Source organism: Neltuma alba, unplaced genomic scaffold (assembly GCF_004799145.2).
Source record: "Neltuma alba isolate B1F8T4 unplaced genomic scaffold, ASM479914v2 tig00011326_pilon, whole genome shotgun sequence".
Lineage (NCBI taxonomy): Eukaryota > Viridiplantae > Streptophyta > Magnoliopsida > Fabales > Fabaceae > Neltuma > Neltuma alba.
Window position 1 is genome coordinate 42,033 of NW_021636032.1, and position 20,504 is coordinate 62,536.

Genomic DNA, 20,504 nt, shown 5'->3' on the forward strand with positions numbered 1-20,504 from the left:
GTTCCCCTCATTCACAATTTCTGAGCTTGCACAAGCATCCTCAGTATTATAGTTTTGCGCTCCGCAATAGTCTATTGTTATTTGAATAGAAAGGCATAAAAATGGATTAGAGAAATTTTTTTCACACTTCCTTACTCTCTACCTGATTCACGCACCATCCCCAGATTCGTTTTCAGGCTCTCATATGAGAAATTATTTGTCAATGCCTCTATTGTTTCAGGTAAAATACACCGTTGAATGCTTTTTCAACAGTGATTTCTACTTTCCTTCACTGAACTTGAACTGATTGCACAAATCTTTTTATAATCTTGAGCAAGTAAAATGTTTGTGTTCTTGCTCAATGGCGGCTGTTTAGTTTTATGGAAGCCTCGGTGCTCTGTCGCATATTTCTCCTCAATTGATTGTTGTTATTTCATTTTCCTTTTGAGATACCTCGCCCCCTTATTGTAGTCCACCTCTAGTATTATTTATAATGTCAAGAGAGAAGGCTTTTTTGATAAATAAGCTACTAAGAGAAATTTTTTATATGGATGTACAATTTTGCTCCTTATTTATTATTATATTGATTTTATTTATATGAGTTATAATATATATTATACAGGAATAAAATTAAAATTTATTAAATTTTAAATGAAAGTTAATAAAGTTTAAGGTTTTTTTAATCTATATAAACCATATTAAAAGCAACTTATAAATAAAACCAGAAGAATATTTCCTTTGGACAAGCAAGTGGTTTACTACAAATTTGCAGGTGAAAAATGATAACGGTATAATTCATTCATTAGTTGTAGGATTTTTTTTTTATAATTATATTTTTTTTATTTTCATTCTTGAAGCTTTTAATTGTGGGGTGTATTCTCTTGGTCCAATTTTAAATATGAATTTGTTTTGTTAATATAGAATCTCAGTTTCTCGTCTCGCTCATTTGATTTTTTCATATTATCTCATTAATTTTATTTTTTATTCTCTTTCTCGCATATTTAATATCTTTATTAAAGGATGAGCAGTATTTTAGCAAAAGCAACATAATTTTCTTATAAAAGATAAATAATCATCTCAGTTAATTTTTTTAATTAAATAAAGTTAGCTGACCTGATGTTATATTTATTTTCAGAGTATATATTAGCATCAGTACTAACGAGGATATTGACGTTGATGATTAATTAGCTAATTAATTGTTGGCAAAAAAAAAAAAAAGCCAATTAATCACTACTACGTCTGGCGTCTCCTTCGGGTGTGTTTTATCGTTTTTGGACGCTTGAAGAAAACTCGCTACTGGTCTTCGGCTTCGCCGTCCGGATTAGTTCACTTCTCTCTCTGCCCCAGATCTCAGAGCTGCTGGATTATTTCTCCTTCAGGAGAGAGCTAAGAGAGAATGGGTTCTACTCCCACCGCATCAATCGCGTCCGTTGATCAAGACTCCTCTGTTACTCTATCCTCCTCCTTAGCCTTCGGCGAACCGGAGGCTCTCGAATATGTTCGTTCGCTCACCGACATCGGAGCCATAACTCGGCTCCTCCATGAGTGCATAGCTTATCAGCGATCCCTCGACGTTGAGTTGGACAATCTCTTGTCTCAGCGCCCCGACCTTGACAAACAGCTCCTCCAACTCCAGCGCTCTTCTGAGGTTCTCGACATTGTCAAGGCAGATTCAGACCACATGCTGTCCAATGTTAGCTCAACCTGCGATCTCGCCGACGATGTCAGCCGTAAGGTCCGGGAGCTTGACTTGGCTCAGTCACGGGTTCGTTCCACGCTGCTCCGAATCGATGCCGTCGTTGAGAGAGGGAATTGCTTGGAGGGTGTCGATAAGGCGCTTGGAATAGAGGACTATGAATCCGCAGCGAAGTACGTTCAAACATTCCTCAAGATTGATGCGGAGTACAAGGAATTGGAGTCGGATCAGAGAGAGAGGTTGATGGCGTCCAAGAAGCAGCTCGAAGGGATCGTAAGGAAGAAGCTCTCCTCAGCTGTGGATCAGCGTGACCACCCTACGATTCTACGGTTTATCCGGCTTTACTCGCCGCTGGGTCTTGAGGAGGAGGGGCTGCAGGTTTATGTAGGCTACTTGAAGAAGGTCATTGGGATGAGATCTAGGCTGGAGTTTGAACAGTTGGTGGAATTGACGGAACAAAGAGGTTTGGGTAATAATAATGGTAATGTCAATCAAAACCAAGCCAATTTTGTCGGGTGTTTGACGAATTTTTTTAAGGACATTGTGTTGGCAATTGAAGAGAATGATGAGATCTTGAGGAGCCTGTGTGGCGAGGATGGGATTGTATATGCGATATGCGAGCTTCAAGAGGAGTGTGACTCCCGAGGTTCTTTGATCTTGAAGAAGTATATGGAGTATCGGAAGTTGGCCAAGTTATCATCAGAAATAAATGCCCAGACCAAGAGCATGCTTGCTGTTGGGGGAGATCCCGAGGGACCTGACCCACGTGAGATTGAAATGTACCTGGAAGAAATTCTGTCACTTATGCAATTGGGGGAGGACTACACAGATTATATGATCTCAAAAATCAAAGGGCTTACTTCTGTGGATCCAGATTTGGTCCCCCGTGCAACAAAAGCATTCAGGAGTGGTAGTTTCAGCAAAGTTGTTCAAGACATAACTGGATTTTATGTTATTTTAGAGGGATTTTTCATGGTAGAGAATGTGAGGAAAGCTATTAGGATAGATGAACAGGCGCCTGACAGCCTTACAACTTCAATGGTGGACGATGTGTTCTATGTCCTGCAAAGTTGCTTGCGTAGAGCAATATCAACTTCAAATATTAATTCTGTCGTGGCAGTTCTGAGTGGTGCTAGTAGTTTACTGTCCAATGAATATCATGAAGCCTTGCAACATAAAATGAGAGAGCCAAACCTTGGTGCCAAGTTGTTCTTAGGGGGCGTTGGTGTGCAGAAGACTGGGACAGAAATTGCAACAGCTTTAAACAATATTGATGTTAGCAGTGAATACATTTTGAAACTAAAACATGAGATTGAAGAGCAATGTAATGAGGTAAGTGGTGTATTTCTAGCAACTTGCTTTTATATTTCACCAAAAATTTTAATATGGCAGGAAATATATTTGACCCGTCTTTTGGCTTTTGCACGCTTGTTCCGTTAGAAGCTAATTAGGGTTGCTGGAGATTAATCATAGAATAATTTGATGGATCATATATGCCATATATGTAGTTATCAGCACGCATGTTTAGTTCATGAGTCATCTAAACTGTACAGGCAATAATTCCAAATGTGCTGTGTTCTCATGGCCAAAATTAGAGTTTTAGAGTCCCACTGCATAAATGTTGGATACAAATAGAGGCAATAATGCTTGACCGAGAACAACTTCAAGATCGGCATATTAGCAACTTTGATACCAAACTGAGTTGAACTGCAATATCCCTCTTCAGGTGTTTTTGTTTGTCGAGGTAGGATAGATAGATTATAACGTTTGAACTGCTCTGAGTTCTCATTGTATGTTCAGCTTGCTCATATTGAGTGTTAAATTCGAATTGAAGACTATTATGTGAAGATTGGAAGGATATCTTCAAATGCGATTGCCATTGCCTCGCCTTTATACCATGTCTGAAATGCTTTTTGTTTTGTCATATCACAAGTGGAGTACTGATGGGGATGGCATCATACTGATGCCTGATTCCTAGGTAATTCTTAATTGAAGTGCTTGGTAAACTAAGGCAGAATTGCACAGTTTGGATAAGAAACAAATCAAACAGCATTTATGTGCCCTGATATTACATTTACCAAAACTAGAAGAAAAAAATTTAATGTACTCATCTTAGTTCTTGTACTGAAACAAAATTATGTTCTCTGGATTGGTCTTGCCTGCACTTGACAAGGACTGTGATAAAGTCAAGTTTGTTTAGTTGAGGTGGTGATGAAAAGTGTAACTCTCTTTTTTCTTTGGGAAGCAACTGCACACCTATTTTTTGAGGCCTTGAGAATGGGCGTCTTTACATGGAAACTCTTTTGAGCCGTGACGGTTATAATAAACAGAATGAAGAACTTCAACATAAATTACTAAATTCCTCGCACTATCAAGGATGTTTGCTGGATTGGCAAATACTCACCCATTGCACTACGTGTAGTATGTGGAAAAATCCAATGAGTATGGAAAGGGAAAATAAGACGTAAGTGTTTGGTGTATTGAAAATTTGTAATACACTTTCTAATCATAGTTAGGAGAATAGGTTTTCGGGGAAGCCTCTTTCCCATGTTTATTCCAATTCCCATTTTCATTCTCATTCCCTTGCATTAGTTCTGCTAGAATGTGATCTTTTTATGGGCAAAGATGGCTTATCAGCTCTGCCCTCACCCTGCCTCCCAAAGTGCTGGAATGTTACTATTAGACTTTACCCTGGCTTAAGAAAATTCATTGATGGAAACTCATTCAACTTGTTAGAGACCTAAAACATTTGCTACAGATGTTTTAAACGATGAAATCTACAGGAGCATAGTTATGGATAAGGGGGAATGAGCTCCTAAAGGGAACCTTGGTTAAAACTAGGCAGATTGCAAGTATTTCTGTCCTAGCAATTTCTTTTTGAATGTTTTGGTTGAACAGACTCATGATATTTATTAAAAAAAAAAAAACTTTACAACCCTGGAGACTGCTAGACTTAGAACTTTGATTTATTTACAGATTATCCTCCAGTCCCTTCTCTTTGTCGGACACAGATGAGGGACCAATTTGAAGAGACTGATGAAATCTCATCTCTTTAGTGTTGCTAACTAATATGAAAATCGTCTGCAGCTTCCAGGGTATGAAGGGATTTATGTATATTACTGATTAGACTGTTTGATGAGATTAATTGGATAATAGGAATCTTAACTCAGTTATTTATAGCAGTGTGCTCGGCTAAACATTATTTTGAAACAATAGGACTGACTGACTGACTGATTATATGTAGGTTTTCCCTTTGCCAGCTGATCGAGAAAAGGTAAAATCTTGTTTGTCTGAGTTGGGAGATATGAGCAATGCTTTCAAACAATCTTTAAATGCTGGTGTTGAACAACTTGTGGCAACTATTACGCCACGAATACGTCCTATATTAGACACTGTAGGAACAGTCAGCTATGATTTGTCCGAGGCTGAGTATGCTGATAATGAGTTGAATGATCCATGGGTTCAGAGGCTTCTCCATGCTGTGGAGACAAATGTGGCATGGCTACAGCCACTGATGACTGCTAACAATTATGATACTTTTGTTCATTTAGTCATTGATTTTATTGTGAAGAGATTGGAAGTGATTATGATGCAGAAAAGATTTAGTCAGCTTGGCGGCCTTCAGCTTGACAGGGATGCTAGAGCATTGGTGAGCCATTTCTCGGGCATGACGCAGCGGACAGTTAGAGACAAATTCGCACGTCTCACGCAAATGGCAACCATTCTAAACTTAGAAAAGGTGTCTGAAATTCTAGATTTCTGGGGTGAGAACTCAGGTCCCATGACCTGGAGACTAACTCCAGCAGAGGTAAGGCGTGTGTTGGGCCTTAGGGTTGATTTTAAACCAGAAGCAATAGCTGCCCTTAAGTTGTAATATCGATCTGTAAAGCCCTTTTGTATTCTTTTGTTCTTTTTTCATTGAATATGTAACTACAACGCTTTCATTTTTGTTTGAGCGGCTATCATACTTGAGTTCAATTCCAATAGAAGAGCAAGTGTAAACTGATTTGCCCCGTAAGAAATTGGGCATTGCTTCTCGTCTTTTTTGTAGTACTCTATAGACTTCTAGTTCAAGTTTCAGAACATTAAAAGCTATCATGAATGCGATGTGTTCATGACTTGTTTAAGTTCTGAGGGGAGGAAGTGGAAGGCGATTGGAAGGAGAAATCACATTTTCATTATTTGGATGATTGGCGAGGAAGGTAAACAAGATATAAAGGCAACTGGCTGCAGTTTCGACTTCGAATGATCACTATAATTTAGTTTGGATGAAAAAAAATTTTGTAACTTAAAATTTTTTAAAATGAAATGAAAGTGGTTCCTCACTTCCCTTCACTTTAAAATTAGGGGAGAAAAAGCGCCCAGATAAAAAAAATTATTCATTGCCTCTGCAGACATGCCCGTTACCAAATTTGCCTTGTTTGGGCTAATCTTCGAGAAATACGCTAAATTATTTAAACTGTCCATAATTCATAGCTCAACCAATATAACCTGTTAAAATTTTTGTATTGCTTATGGATAACGTGAAGAATAACTACAATAACCTGAACTACTATGCGATTTTTCTACTCGTAATCTCTTCCGTTTCTCAACTCCTCAGACAGACGATTAATATCGAATAGTTCATGAATTTTTTTTTTTCAAATTTTTATTTTAATGGCTACTAAATACATCTCAGACAACATTTTTAACCTAAAATAAATCATGCTTGTATTGTAAAAAGTAATACAATTTGGAAGTGTGGTGATAATGAAAAATCTGCTAAAAACCATGTATCCAAGGTTGAATAAACTAAACGTGAGCTGTGCCTTGAGTGAATTTTGGATCCTCGCACCTATACTTTCCATCTGGTCCAATTCCAAAACCTTTTGGATCAGCAAACACATTCTCCAGAAGCTGGCTTCGAGGTGGAAGAGGGCTCTCATCCGCAAAGTCAACGGAGTCCTCAATCACCTCATCAATCTTCTTCTCTATGGCCTTTAAATCCTGCTCACTTGCTAATTTGTTCTCAATCATGTATTTTTTCAATGCAGAGATAGGATCCCTACCAGCATAGTGTGCCTTCTCAGCTGCCAGAGAAGAAACGGTAGGAGACAGTTAAAATTAGGAATTGGCAGACTATACATACAGACAATAAAAGAGAGTAATGACTTTAGGGAAGCCTAGTTTACCAACACCTTATTATTAATATGGGAGAATTCCAAGTAGCTACATATATTAAGGGGAATCACCTTCACCATAACACAGTCATAACAAAGACGAGTAACAGTAGGAAAGAAACAAGAAGAAAAGGGAACGGAAGTCTAGAGTTCGAGGCGCTAGTCTGTCCAATCAAACTATAATTCAGCCTGCCTCCCATTCAAACAAGCACTCACATGTATTCCCTTAAACATCAGGCCGAAAAAAGAAAAATCCCTTAACAGATTCCCACCCTCTCCTCTTGTCGTGTGGTCCCTACCATAGTTACCTCAAGCAGCTCTTAATCTCCATTATGCCCCCTACTAATCTTACCTCACTTTTTTCTAGAATATGATTCCATATTTATGTTCATCACATTACAATCATAATAATACACATAGAAGCATACAAGAGGCGGGTTTGATTAAGATGTGTGTCTAAGATGCTTACATCTTAATCTGACATGACTATCTTTTGTACTTCCAGTCAAAATATTGTAATATGCGATCTTAAAGTTAAAATAGAATTTCAAATTAAAAAAAAGGGATCAAAATGTAAAATACTATAGCCCCAAATGATTTTTTTTTGGTTCCATTACAAATCGGAGGATAACAGCTGAAGCTAAAAGAAATTAACCGTTTTGGCTAGAGACACATAATTGATTACAATCTGAAATCTTGATCCAAAAGAGATGACCATCATTAATTGTTCCAATAATCTAGAACGAAATGGTACTTCGTAATTCTTCCATTAACATGTTAGAGTACATTACAGCAAGTTCAACCCCCTCAAGATCTATGGTTTATACTTGCTAATCAATAGATTAAAAATCAGTTGACAGAACAAAAATTATGTTGTCAAGTAAGTGGACACCCCTTGTACAAGTGTTAGTCAACAATCTGAATCAAATGCATTAAAATCAATATCATGTTGGGAGATAAATTCCAAGGAAGCTGAGAAATTAGTCACAGTAACAAATGGTAGAATATATTAAAAAATAAAGACAAGGATTCTGCATCACACTGTGCAACTAAATATATCATTAGAAATGCAAAGGAACAGAAGCATTATCAGCTTCTAGAATAGATATAAAGTAAACTTAGCAAAGACAAGAAAAATAATCAAAATGCTCACCAGGGTCACGAAGTTCATCAGGATCAGCCAATGAATGTCCTCTAAATCTATAGGTCTCGCATTCAACTAAAGTTGGTCCATCTCCTCTTCTAGCCCTTTCAATAGCCTCCTTAGCCACCTCCCTGACCTTCAAAACATCCATTCCATCTACATGAACCCCTGGCATTCCAAACGCCGGCCCTTTCTTCCATATCTCAGTATCTGAAGTTGCCCTGAGATGCGACATCCCAATAGCCCACAAATTGTTTTCCACGACAAACACAATTGGCAATTTCCACAGTGCTGCCATGTTTAAGCATTCAAAGAATTGCCCATTATTACATGTCCCATCTCCGAAAAAGGCCAATGTCACGTTATCAGCATCAACCTCTTTCAATACCTCCCTTCTATACCTACTGGAAAATGCAGCTCCAGTGGCTACTGGAATCCCTTCACCAATGAATGCAAACCCACCAAGCAAATTGTGTTCTTTTGAGAACATATGCATCGATCCACCTTGACCCCGACAACAACCTGTAGCTTTTCCAAAGAGCTCACTCATCACAGCACGAGCTGGGACTCCCTTACTCAGTGCATGAACATGGTCCCGGTAGGTGCTTACTACATAATCTTCTTTCTTCAGAAGCTTGATGAATCCAGTTGACACAGCTTCTTGGCCATTATACAAGTGGACAAAACCAAACATTTTGCCTCTATAATACATCTGGGCACACATGTCTTCAAAGGCCCTCCCTAATACCATGTCTTCGTATAGCTCCAAGCCTTCCTCTTTCGTAATAAGCTGTATGCATAAATCCAAACAATAACTATAGCCTCAAATAAAATGTCTACAGACAAGTGCCAGTTTCCAAAGTCAGATTCAATACAATTTTCACAATCTGAAATTAGTTGACAAACTATATATAAGATTTATTGGATGAGGAGAAGACAGAATCTCTTGGAAACCACTTTGTTGTTCTCTTCACTTGAGTTGGCTTTCAATCGCTAAGAGTACATGTATGCGTATTAAGTAGCCCTTCGACATCTAGTGAGTAGTGACACAAGTCACCGATTATCAATACACTATAGATGAACTTGAACATTAGAAAAAAGCACTGAACTTAACCCCTAAAAATGCCAAATTACTCATTCCATCAAGAGCTCTCTTTACATTTCACGGAGAAAATTAAAAAGAACAAAAGAAATAACATCGCATGCGGAGAATATACAAAGAAGACAAAAACAGATAGATTTGGGAAAAAGAAGAGAGGTTAGACTAAAATCAAGCAGATTGTTTTGCTTTGAGCTCAACATAAGAAACTAATTTAGGCTCAGTTAAGCTCGGCAGGGTGGAAAGCTTGGCTTAGTCTTTTATGCAACACATTACACAGAATCCAAGCAAAACATTTCCCGGCGGGCAGTCGCAGAAAGCATAAATGAATATCAGAATAAGGGTGTAAACGCTACCAGATTGGCGCTCGATTTGGACTTCTTTTGCTTGAGAACATCAGAAACAGCAACAACAGCGGATCGACAGTGGGAATTGTGCCGAGAAATCTTACCGAGAGCATTGAAGCGAAGCTTGTGCATGGACCCAAGGAAAGAGGAGCTAGTCCTGAAGGGGTCAAAGGACAGAGGATTAGGCTTGTTATTGGATCTAGCAGTGGAGGAGCTGGGATGAAGGGGTTGCACGAACTTGGTTGCAGAGAAAGACATTTTCGACGGAAGAGAGAAAAAGGGAAAGAGTTATGAGTCTGGAGGGAAAGTAAAGAAGACAAAGTAACAGGTGATATAAACAGAGAAGGCGGGGCGGGCGGAGGAAACGAGGGAAGGAAAGAATTGCAGGAGAGAATAACCGTCTTGAGCGGTGGAGGTGGGGCCTACAACAACAATCTCCTCAGACCTCTCGCTGGGTTTAGGCTTTCGACGCCCAATCCCTTGAGATTGTTTTTAGATCATGTGCGAAAATTTGTTCTCATTATTATGTATAATCTGAATTAAGTACTGTTTACAAATTCTAAACCGTATAACTTAACCTGTATTACTATTTATGATTTTTTTTTTGCATCATACAGTATTTAATAACCTATATACTACCTCATATTCTTAATATAAAAATGAAATAACTAATTTATAAATAATAAAAAAATTAATTAAGTTCATTATTTATAATAAATTAGTGTTAATTTTTTTTCTAAAATGTCTTTGTAAATATCGTGTGCATTCGAATGAAGACATTTTAACAAGTGTAATAACTGTGGAGATTATTATATAAAAATAAATAAATATAATAAATAAAGTGGATCACATTTATATGTGTGATGAGCATAAGCCCAACTCTTCCTATCAGTCAGAACCCGTATAAGCTCAAAAAGAGAACTCAATTCCAAAAGACTAATTTATTAGGAGGGAGAGTCTCTTGAACTTATAAACCCCACAACATTTATAAGATTTCCTAATATGGGACTTGTAACTGTATGAAGAGCATTGCAAAGACAAATAAATATGGTGAGGAGTGAGCAGTTTTATTAATTAGAATTCGTGTTAATACAAATTTTGATCCTTCAAATTTATTCTCATTTTGATTTTGGTTCCTCAAGTTTTAAACTATAAATTTTGGTCTCTCAAGTTTCTTTTTATTTAAAACATTAGTTTCTATAATTCCATAAAAACCTAGGTCATTTTACCTCTTAAGAAACCAAAACCTATAGTTTAAAATTTGATGGACTAAAACCAAAATGAAAAAAAATTTAAAAGATCAAAAGACTATACTCATTCCAGTCCTAACTATAATATCTATTTTTTAGTATAATTTATATTACAAAATAAGTTTATATTTAGGACAGGAGGAGTATTAACTTTTGGAATTTTTAAGGCCGAGAGTGTGTCCCAATGAAAACGTGAAACTCTATCACTTGTCAAGTTGGCACTTGGATGTGGATAAACTCCACGTCTCTCTCTGCTTTTATCTGTTTGCTTCTGCTGAATCAGCCTATATGCATGTCCAATAATCTTTTATATTATTGCTATCTATACGTATATGGGTCGCCATGTGTGCGTTTGTGTGGGATTTTTCACTCCAGATTCAAGTGGTCAGCGTTATGATCTCCTCAAAGCCGCTTTTTTATGCTGGTAAATTTTTCCCTTGTTCTAGATCCATGCTTGCTTTGATCATTCTTGTACATATTGGAATCGGAAAAAGTAACACAATCTGGGATTGCGGACTTGTACGCAGTAATAATGAAATATCTGGAAAAGATCGAACATTTATCCAAATAAAATTGAATAAACTAAACATGAGCGGTGCCTTGAGTGGATGTTGGATGCTGGCAACTATACTTTCCATCAGGTCCAATTCCAAAATCTTTTGGATCAGCAAACACATTCTCCAGAAGCAGCCTCGGAGGAGGAACAGAACTCTCTTCAGCAAACTCAATTGAGTCTTCAATCACCTCATCACCCTTCTTCTCTATGCTCTTCAAATCATCGTCACCCGCCCACTTGTTCTCCGTCACATATTTCTTCATTGCACCTGTAGGATCCCTACTTGCATAGTGTGCCTTCTTACCTGCGCCACCAGCACAGATTAACAGACGCCAAGTTGACAGATGATGCCAAGACACTGAATCAATGTAATTTAGAAATACATACACACACACACACATATTAGGGTTTGGTGCCTCTAATCTATTTCTCCTTCTAATGCTCTCTAATACCCTTTAAAATGTCTCAATCTCTCTGATATTTTTTTTCTCTTTCTTTTGATCATTAGATTCTATATAAAATGAGTAATATTTTGATATCCTATGATAGAATGATATAGTTTTGATTTTTTTAAAAAACCATAAAATGGCGTAGTTTTGATTTATTTTCTTTAAAAAATTGAAATGTGGTCGATATTGTTACAAAATAGGGTATTAGAGAAAGTCAGAAGAAGGGCCTTAAATCTGTAGGTCTCACATTCCACTAATGTGGGTCCCTCTACTCTTCCAGCTCTTTGAATGGCCTCCCCTCCACGTCCCTCACCTTCAGGATCTGAGGTCGTTCTGAGATGGGACGTGTTAGGAGCCCACAAATTGTTCTCCACCGGCCACAAACACAATTGCGAGCTTCCACGGAGCCGCCATGTTCAGGCATTCAAAGAACTGACCATTATTAAAAGAGTGTGCCTCTTTCAAAACCCCTCTTCTGTACTTTCTGGAAAATGCAGCCCCACAAGCAATTGGAATCCCTTCACCAATGAATCCAAACCCACCGAGCGCATTGTGTTCTTTCGAGAACACGTGCACGGAACCACCTTGAACTCAGCCACATCCTGTGACTTTTCCGAACAGCTCACTCATCATGGCTCCGGCCAGCTGCTACTCCTTTGTGCATGGACATGGTCACGATATGTGCTTATTACGTAATCTGGTTTCTTCGGAAGCTTGATGAATCCTGTGGACACAGACAAGTGAACGTAACCTCCTATTTTGCATTTATCAAACATCTGCCTGCACATTTCTTTAAAGGCCCTGCCTTCATACCATGTCTTCGTATCCAAACAAGAAAGAATAACCAATGTAATTAATTTGAAAAAAAATAATAGATATAAATACATTAAAGTAATTATTAACTTTATTAGTTAATTGAATTCTAAATTAAGAACTAGAGATGATTATACGCAGCTAATTTTAATTTGTCTTCTGGTAAGTGAGGAATAGTTTTGTTTTTTTTTATTTTGGGGTGGTGGGGGGCGTAGTGTTTGGTCAGCATCAAAGTGGAAAAAAAAGAAAAAGACTAGACCGGCCGGTTCAACCAGAAAATCAGTAAACCCGTCAGTGATCCGGTCTAGTTTATCGGTTAAATCGGATATTGATTCGAACCAGATTGAATGAGTCAAACTGGAATTATTGGTTTGAATGAGTATATTGTTATTTGTCATATGTTTTCTCATTCAATTTCTAATATTTCAGTCGTTATAGATTTAAATGAATTTTAATAATGATTTTGATATCAATAACTATTAATTTTAGTTATTCAGAAATCATAAATATCAAAATTCTCAATACTGTTGTAGTTTATTATTATTACAATCATACTATTATTGTATTTTCTTATATTTTCTATTAGTGATTATTAGTACTATTATATTCTGTTATTTTCAATTAAATTATATTATTTTAATATGACCGGTTTGATACTGAATTAATCCCAATCTGACTCTTGAATTACTATTTCAACCAGTTTAGTATGCGGTTCGGTTTTTTTTTCTTGGTCAGCATAATCGGAGTCTTTTTTCCAATGCAAGTGGTCCATGTATTCACATGGGTATGGAATCCTCATAACCACACCGCCTTCCTAAATATTTTCAAACAAATATATTATTAATGAGATTAGATCTAATAAAAGAGATTAATTCTTTATAATGTGACGGATTAATATTCAATTTTTTTTAGAAGGTATGTATCCACATCTAATAAGAGAATACATGTGCATAGCAAAAAAAAATAACTGTAAAATTCAAAATATAAATTAAGTTACTCATATTATTCGTAATAAATAAGAATAGTAGCGGCCCCCAATAAAACCATTACTTAAATAATTATTGAAAGGGAAATGCAATTAAGTCCAGCTGTAATCAAAAGAATGTCACAAAAAGTAATTGTAATAAGAAGAAAATCGTTCCTCTGCAGTGCATTTAATTGGAGGTACGTACATGGATTAAACTAAATGAGGAGAAGTAACAAATGGTTATTTTTAAGTGTAATTTTCCTCAATAAAAAATACAAATGTGTTAATAGCCTTGTAGCATGATTGTATATAGTGCGTTGATGCAAGAGAGCTTTCATGGAATCATACTACAAGGCTATGAACACGCTTAGAATGGCGAAAATTAGTAAATTACACTTCTGAGCATGACGATAATGATACTGAAAGATCCTGGACCCTGTGATTAGTGGGGTTGTGAGCAACGTGGTGACACAAAAAGTTCCGCCGCTCGGGAAGGAGTGGTGCCGCAGCTTCTCCGTGGGCCCAAAAGAAATCTCTGAAGCGTTGTGAGCCTCTAACTAGGTCTGCGCCGTGTGTGATGCTCGCTCAAGAAACATCCTCAGGCTGCCACGTGGAACTGGATGGGAAATGTTACTTTGCGAGCAAAACCACATTGCTAAAGCTGCACCCCTTTGTCTCTCGTACAGTCATACTCAATGCTTCAACTCCAATACCCAAGCTTTTATGTTTCCAGTGTCATAGTTGAATTCCAGTAAGATAGTGCACGAGAGGCTCTCTCCCTCTCTCTCACATTTGTCGCCTGGTTAGTTCAATTTTCCCTTCTCTTCATTATTTCATACACTCTGCGATTTTTACCTTATATTAGTTAAATAGTTAGGAGTTAAAATATCAAATGCATTTCATGGAGAAAAGAGCACAATTTCTTTAGCTACGGAGATTTTTAATAAAATTACGCAATTTCCGCTCAAGGAAGCCTCAAGTATTGTTAGACGTTGTAGTGAGGGTTCTTAATTGTCGGCTGCATGATTCGCAGCTGGCATTATCTGCTCTTTTTGGTTATTATTCATCGATAACCTGTCAAATGTATTTTCATGGGATCCTTGTTCTCAGAATTTGAGTAAGCAGAGATGGCAGTGCTGAGTGCTTCCAGCAATTTAGTATCCAGAAGTACTCATGTCAATCATGGACCATCTGTTTCATCTGATTCTAAAGTGACTTCGGTTGGAATAAGGTTTCTAAAGCAGACAAATACTCATAATGGACTAAGAATTTTGAACCCAGTGGATGAGCTGCTAGACAGTACTCCAATAAAAGCTAGTGCACGACAAACTAGGACAAAGGCTTTTAAATGCAAGGACACGAAGCCTTCAGGTGTCATCGTCTGTGGCATGAATTTGATCTTCGTGGGAACTGAGGTTTCTCCATGGAGCAAAACTGGTGGGCTTGGGGATGTTCTTGGAGGTCTCCCACCAGCAATGGCAGTAAGTTTATTGTATCTACTTTCATTGTTCATTTGCTAATAATATGCTGGCTGGGAAATTCAGGTTTTTCAGTTAGGGAAATATTCTCTCTAATTAATCCTTGTCCAGGCTAACGGGCACCGAGTTATGACTATAGCTCCACGTTATGACCAATACAAAGATGCATGGGATACAAATGTTGTAATTGAGGTATACAGTCTAGCCGTTATCTTCATGGAGGACTTTTCAGTTTTCACCCTTTTGTGTTCTTACATAACGGTTTATCTAAACTGTTTGCTGTAGGTAAAAGTAGGCGACAGAGTTGAGAAAGTTCGCTTCTTCCATTGCTACAAAAGAGGAGTTGACCGTATCTTTGTGGACCATCCAATGTTCCTTGAAAAAGTTTGCAACTTTTCACAATTTCACAATTTTTAGCCTTGAACTAAGAATACATACATTTGGAAACTTATGGATGACTAACCTTCAAGGTGTGGGGAAAAACTGGAACCAAATTGTATGGACCATATACAGGAGAGGATTATGAGGACAACCAACTACGCTTCAGCTTATTCTGCCAGGTTCTATATCCTTATCATAATTTGTTATGAGAGTTCTCGTTAAAACAATAAGAATTTTTAGTTGCAATATTGTGTAAATAGTATTCAATAGAATGCTTTACTTTGCCTCTTGTATATGATTAAAACTTGTCTAGTCTAATCTGTTTGTACAAGTCTTCAACTTGTAGCATATTTCTGATACTAAGGCTGCTTGAAATTTCTGTTATATGATCTATTTAATATTCAGAGTAACTCATCCAACAAGTGTGTCTTTATGTGCACCAGGATTCATATCTTCTTAATTCAGCAGTCTTTCTTTTCACTGAACTTATTTCTTTTGATTTTTAGGCAGCCTTGGAAGCACCTAGGGTTCTGAATCTGAACAGCAGTAGTTATTTCTCTGGACCATATGGTAAGTTCTAAGGACACAAACTAGGTTCTTCAGAGATGGAACCAAATCTTTCAACCATGATATAATGCATGACAATCAACTTCCTGAGTTCAGGTGAAGATGTCATATTCATTGCCAATGATTGGCACACTGCCCTTCTCCCCTGCTACTTAAAATCTATGTACAAGCCGTTTAGCATTTATAAGAATGCCCAAGTAAGTCTAAAAATTACAATGAAGTATTGTACAGTTATATTATATTTACTAATTCTAGCGTTGCCCACAAATCAAAAGTTCCTCAAATATTCATTGTGGCTTCTGTCATTCATAGGTTGCTTTCTGTATACATAACATTGCTTACCAAGGCAGATTTGCATTCAATGCCTTTTCGCTTCTCAATCTCCCCAGTCAGTTCAGAAGCTCCTTTGACTTCATTGATGGGTAGGCCTTTCGTAACTGGTGAATTGTCCCCACTGAAGAGCCTGAAGACTTGCATGTTTGAACATTATGCTGTTCTATTCCTGCAGGCATATTAAACCAGTGGTAGGAAGGAAAATAAATTGGATGAAAGCTGGAATTCTAGAATCAAGCCTGGTGTTAACAGTTAGTCCATATTATGCCATTGAACTTGCTTCAGGCGTTGACAAAGGAGTAGAGTTGGATCACATCATTCGCAGAACTGGCATTATTGGGATTATCAATGGCATGGACGTCCAGGAGTGGAATCCATCCGCTGACAAATACATAAACCTCAAATACAATGCTTCAACTGTAAGAGTGATAGATCTATAAGAAGCGAAAATATCTCTAATCTGTTTTAATTAAAACTATACCGGCTAAAATGTTATTTTCCAATCTTCACTGCTTAGGCATTGACAGCAAAGCCTCTTTTGAAAGAAGCTCTCCAAGCAGAAGTTGGATTGCCAGTAGACAAAGATGTTCCTCTCATTGTTTTCATTGGTAGGCTTGAAGAGCAGAAAGGTTCTGATATTCTTGTAGAAGCCATCCCCCAATTTATTGAGGAGAATGTTCAGTTAGTAGCCCTTGTAAGGATCATATTGATAACAAAAAGTTTCCTGAACCCTTTATCAAGTCCCACAAGAAACTGTAAATCACATTTAAAGCTATGTTGTACATGCCATTGGTATAGGGAACAGGCAAGAAACAAATGGAAAAGCAGCTTCAGCAGCTGGAGATATTGTACCCTGACAAGGCCCGAGGAGTGGCAAAATTCAATGTTCCCTTAGCCCATATGATGATAGCTGGTGCAGATTATATATTGGTTCCTAGTAGATTTGAACCTTGTGGGCTCATACAGTTGCAAGCCATGCGCTATGGAACTGTACTTTTCCTACTTCGCATATTCTTCCATTGCTTAGAATACTCCTTGCTATTCCCTTTCCTCTACTCTGAAAATTTTTATTCCATTTTTGTCCTGCACTTTACTAGGTACCTCTCGTTGCCTCGACTGGTGGATTAGTCGATACAGTGAAGGAAGGTTTCACCGGATTTCAGATGGGTCCCTTCAATGTTGAAGTAATAATTGTCTGAAATCGAAAATTTTTAGTATGACCATAGTAGCTATACTGATTAAGTACTCACCACTTTCATTTTGGACTTCTTTTTTTTTTCGGCTTCAGTGTGAAGCTGTGGATCCTGCAGATGCAGCCGCTCTGGCTAGCAATGTCAAAAGGGCCCTTAAAGTTTATGGAACTCCAGTTTTTGTAGAAATGATCAGGAATTGCATGGCTCAAGATCTTTCCTGGAAGGTGAGTAAACAGAAGAAATCATGTAGGATCCTAAAAACTGTGACAAAAATTCAAAATTCAGCAATTGAGAAACCACAAAATCGGTGCTAGATTGTTATGTCAGCCTTGATGAACCTTACTAGTATATGTGCTTTATATGTGTTGTGTTCTGGATACAGGGACCTGCCAAGAAGTGGGAGGAGGTTTTGCTTAGCTTGGGAGTTGCTGGAAGCGAACCTGGGATTGATGGAGAAGAAATTGCTCCACAAGCGAAGGAAAACGTGGCAACTCCCTGAGAATCACCTAGAAAAGGATCTTAAGCTTGAATGGAGAGAGCTCAATTTAAATTATATCTGCGGGATAAAAAAAAGCCTGGTCCCCCCTTTAAAGGACAGCGTCTAGAATTGCGTGCCTGATGTATGGGGTCGAAATTGGATTCAGACTTCAGTTGCCAGAAATCCGCAGAACAGTAGAAGAAAGAAATCCTGGATTGAAGAAGACGACCCTAAACATGTAATCAAATTTTATCATTTATCTTAGCAATGCATGGATCATTCACCATTTTTTTTACCAATACCTGGTCATTTCAGAAAATGCTCTCAAAAGATGACTTGATTATATGACCGTGTTTTCAATCCTGAAAATTTACTCATCATTTTGAACCTAAATAATGCATTATAGCTAAACTGATTATAAACAAGATAAAATATTGATAAACCCATATTTGCAATATTAAGTATGAAGTAGTAAAAATTAAAAAAAAAAATCTTTAATTTTTAATGTAAGACCTAATTTGAGAGTTGATATTAATCTTATATATAAGATTTGTTTTACATGTTTATCAATTTTTTTCAAATTAACTCTATTGATATTTTTTTTAACAATAATGAGTAGGAGAGGAAGGAAAGAAATTAAGGAATATGATAAGGGTGTTTTAGGGGGGGAACATATCATATCAAATAATTTAACACCTTTAATTTACTCAAATTAGTTAATTAGTTCTTACATTAAGAACCGAATGAGTACTAAGTTCAATAGTCGTATGAGCATCATGTGTGTGTGTAACTTAATTTTTAATAGGAATTTACAGTTGATAAGGATAACCATTATTTCAATATAAAACACATAAGAAACATACAACAGTGTATCTTATCCTTATGCTTAGTTTACCCACAAATCAAATCTACACACACACACACACACATATATATATTTGATGATTTTTCACCCAAAAAAAAAATCGATGATTTGACTTGCAACTTATTTCTCAAACTTTACACAAAATAAAATGATCAAATTTGTTAATATACGCCTAATCCTCCAGCGATCTCCTCAATGGTTGGATCACAATTTTTATCTGCTTTATTACTTTAGTTTAATTCATTACAATCCCAACTCCATTTGTTCCTTTTTTTTTCTTGGCTGATATCATATTAATGATGATAGCAGTTAAAATTTCCTTGTGGATTCCATTTTGATTACTTCAAGTTATAACTATAACTTGCCACAATTGAGCCTATGCACCTCTCATGCACCGACGAGGAAGTTCTGGGCAAAAGCAAATCATTGTTCGAAATGTTTATGCAGAATGGTCTTTCGTTATTCATAAATTTTAAATTATTGCATTCAGTTGCTTTTCCATTTCGCATCATTTTTGGTTATATTTTTCTGATCATACAAACCCTAAAATTGTATGCGAAAGTTCAAAACTGACTCACAGACCCAACAACATGAGAACATATCCTCACCTGACTCCGATCACACACAACCAAATCAATTCACCGAGCTAAATAATCGTCAGGGGAATCATATTTGAGATCAAATAAGTTTAAAAATATCTACATCTTTCATTTACAATTTTATAATTACCAATTTTTAAGAAAGATTCAACAATTTGTTTTTAAAAAAAACAATGGAAAGAAATTTAACTTGTTAAATAAACCATAAATTCTCATGATCTGCAACTTTTCGACTACTAGTTTGCAAGTAAATCTCGTCTACTTATGAAAGAAGAGGAATAATTTGCATAGCTTGTAATTAGGTTAATACTCATATTTCTTAGACTCTTATTCCCTGACTAATAACTTGTTACTATCAATTTGCGAGTGAGATTCGAGAGTGATATTCTATTAAATTTATTATTTGGATCAAATCAGTAAAGGACCTTCCATTTTAGTCCTCATATTAAATTAACTTAATCTTTTGGTCCTCAAATGTCATGCCCCTAATCATTAATGCGTATCTTGCACGGCGTACCAAAAACATGACTCTGAAGAAGAGAATCAAGGAAGCCACCATCACCGAACAAAAGTGAACATCAAAGCACACACAGTAACATATCACAAAAATTTCAGCATTACTACCAGAAAAAGTATGACCCACTTAGAAGTAACACACCCAACAACTGAATCGTTACAATTCAAAGATTGTGGATAACGCAACTTCACGCAGATTTTACTGTATATTTGATATATTGATTTGGTGGCTACTAGGAAGCACAAGGCAGATCAAGTTACAGACAGGATCTTTAGTAAGTTGGCATAAACATAATTACAGCAGTCCGATAAAGAGAGTTCTAAGATAAGGAACCCAGAATTGCGTTGAAAATGAGATTGACAACACTGGGCGTTGTACGTGAGGCCACAAACTCCACCCACGAACGATGTTGCTTTAATACATATCGGGATATCGCATATAGAAGCAACCACGATTCATGGAAGATTCAGTCGGATCTCCCAGACCCCAAACACTTTAAGCAGTAACAAACAGACATTGAGCCACACTCAAATTTAACCCACCCAACGCAGAGGACTCACAAGATTTTATATATATACATATAGAGAGAGAAGGGGGGGGGGGAAGCGAGGGAGGGAGGGAGGGAGAGGGCATA

General features: G+C 37.1%; 3 protein-coding genes and 1 pseudogene across 3 annotated transcripts; 2 read left to right on the top strand and 2 right to left on the bottom strand.

Moving 5' to 3' along the window:
- Positions 1-1,262: 1,262 nt before the first annotated feature.
- LOC114712024 (conserved oligomeric Golgi complex subunit 4) lies at positions 1,263-5,651 on the top strand. The gene is made up of 2 exons (XM_028896473.1): positions 1,263-3,007; positions 4,920-5,651. Exons 1-2 carry the CDS (start codon positions 1,376-1,378, stop codon positions 5,547-5,549), a joined length of 2,262 nt encoding a protein of 753 aa, XP_028752306.1. The 5' UTR covers positions 1,263-1,375; the 3' UTR covers positions 5,550-5,651.
- Positions 5,652-6,283: 632 nt separating this feature from the next.
- On the bottom strand, positions 6,284-9,797 carry LOC114712027 (pyruvate dehydrogenase E1 component subunit alpha-3, chloroplastic). Its single transcript, XM_028896477.1, has 3 exons — positions 9,434-9,797; positions 7,988-8,768; positions 6,284-6,744 (listed from the first exon to the last, which is right to left on the bottom strand). The coding sequence occupies exons 1-3, from the start codon at positions 9,680-9,682 to the stop codon at positions 6,467-6,469; spliced, it is 1,308 nt and encodes a 435-aa protein (XP_028752310.1). The 5' UTR covers positions 9,683-9,797; the 3' UTR covers positions 6,284-6,466.
- A 1,459-nt stretch (positions 9,798-11,256) lies between these two features.
- LOC114712011 (pyruvate dehydrogenase E1 component subunit alpha-3, chloroplastic-like) lies at positions 11,257-12,890 on the bottom strand (annotated as a pseudogene).
- A 1,268-nt stretch (positions 12,891-14,158) lies between these two features.
- On the top strand, positions 14,159-18,190 carry LOC114712025 (granule-bound starch synthase 1, chloroplastic/amyloplastic). Its single transcript, XM_028896474.1, has 14 exons — positions 14,159-14,261; positions 14,570-14,940; positions 15,049-15,129; positions 15,223-15,321; positions 15,408-15,497; positions 15,825-15,888; positions 15,982-16,082; positions 16,198-16,307; positions 16,394-16,637; positions 16,736-16,912; positions 17,017-17,208; positions 17,316-17,402; positions 17,507-17,635; positions 17,794-18,190. The coding sequence occupies exons 2-14, from the start codon at positions 14,587-14,589 to the stop codon at positions 17,908-17,910; spliced, it is 1,845 nt and encodes a 614-aa protein (XP_028752307.1). The 5' UTR covers positions 14,159-14,261; positions 14,570-14,586; the 3' UTR covers positions 17,911-18,190.
- The last annotated feature ends 2,314 nt before the right edge of the window (positions 18,191-20,504 follow it).

Coding starts and splice junctions, on each gene's coding strand:
- LOC114712024 (XM_028896473.1), top strand. CDS start 1,376: ATGGGTTCTACTCCCACCGCATCAATCGCGTCCGTTGATCAAGACTCC. Junction 3,008..4,919: donor TTGAAGAGCAATGTAATGAG/GTAAGTGGTGTA, acceptor GATTATATGTAG/GTTTTCCCTTTGCCAGCTGA.
- LOC114712027 (XM_028896477.1), bottom strand. CDS start 9,682: ATGTCTTTCTCTGCAACCAAGTTCGTGCAACCCCTTCATCCCAGCTCC. Junction 8,769..9,433: donor CCAAATCGAGCGCCAATCTG/GTAGCGTTTACA, acceptor TTATGCATACAG/CTTATTACGAAAGAGGAAGG. Junction 6,745..7,987: donor TGATGAACTTCGTGACCCTG/GTGAGCATTTTG, acceptor CTTCTCTGGCAG/CTGAGAAGGCACACTATGCT.
- LOC114712025 (XM_028896474.1), top strand. CDS start 14,587: ATGGCAGTGCTGAGTGCTTCCAGCAATTTAGTATCCAGAAGTACTCAT. Junction 16,913..17,016: donor ATGTTCAGTTAGTAGCCCTT/GTAAGGATCATA, acceptor CCATTGGTATAG/GGAACAGGCAAGAAACAAAT. Junction 17,403..17,506: donor TGGGTCCCTTCAATGTTGAA/GTAATAATTGTC, acceptor TTTCGGCTTCAG/TGTGAAGCTGTGGATCCTGC.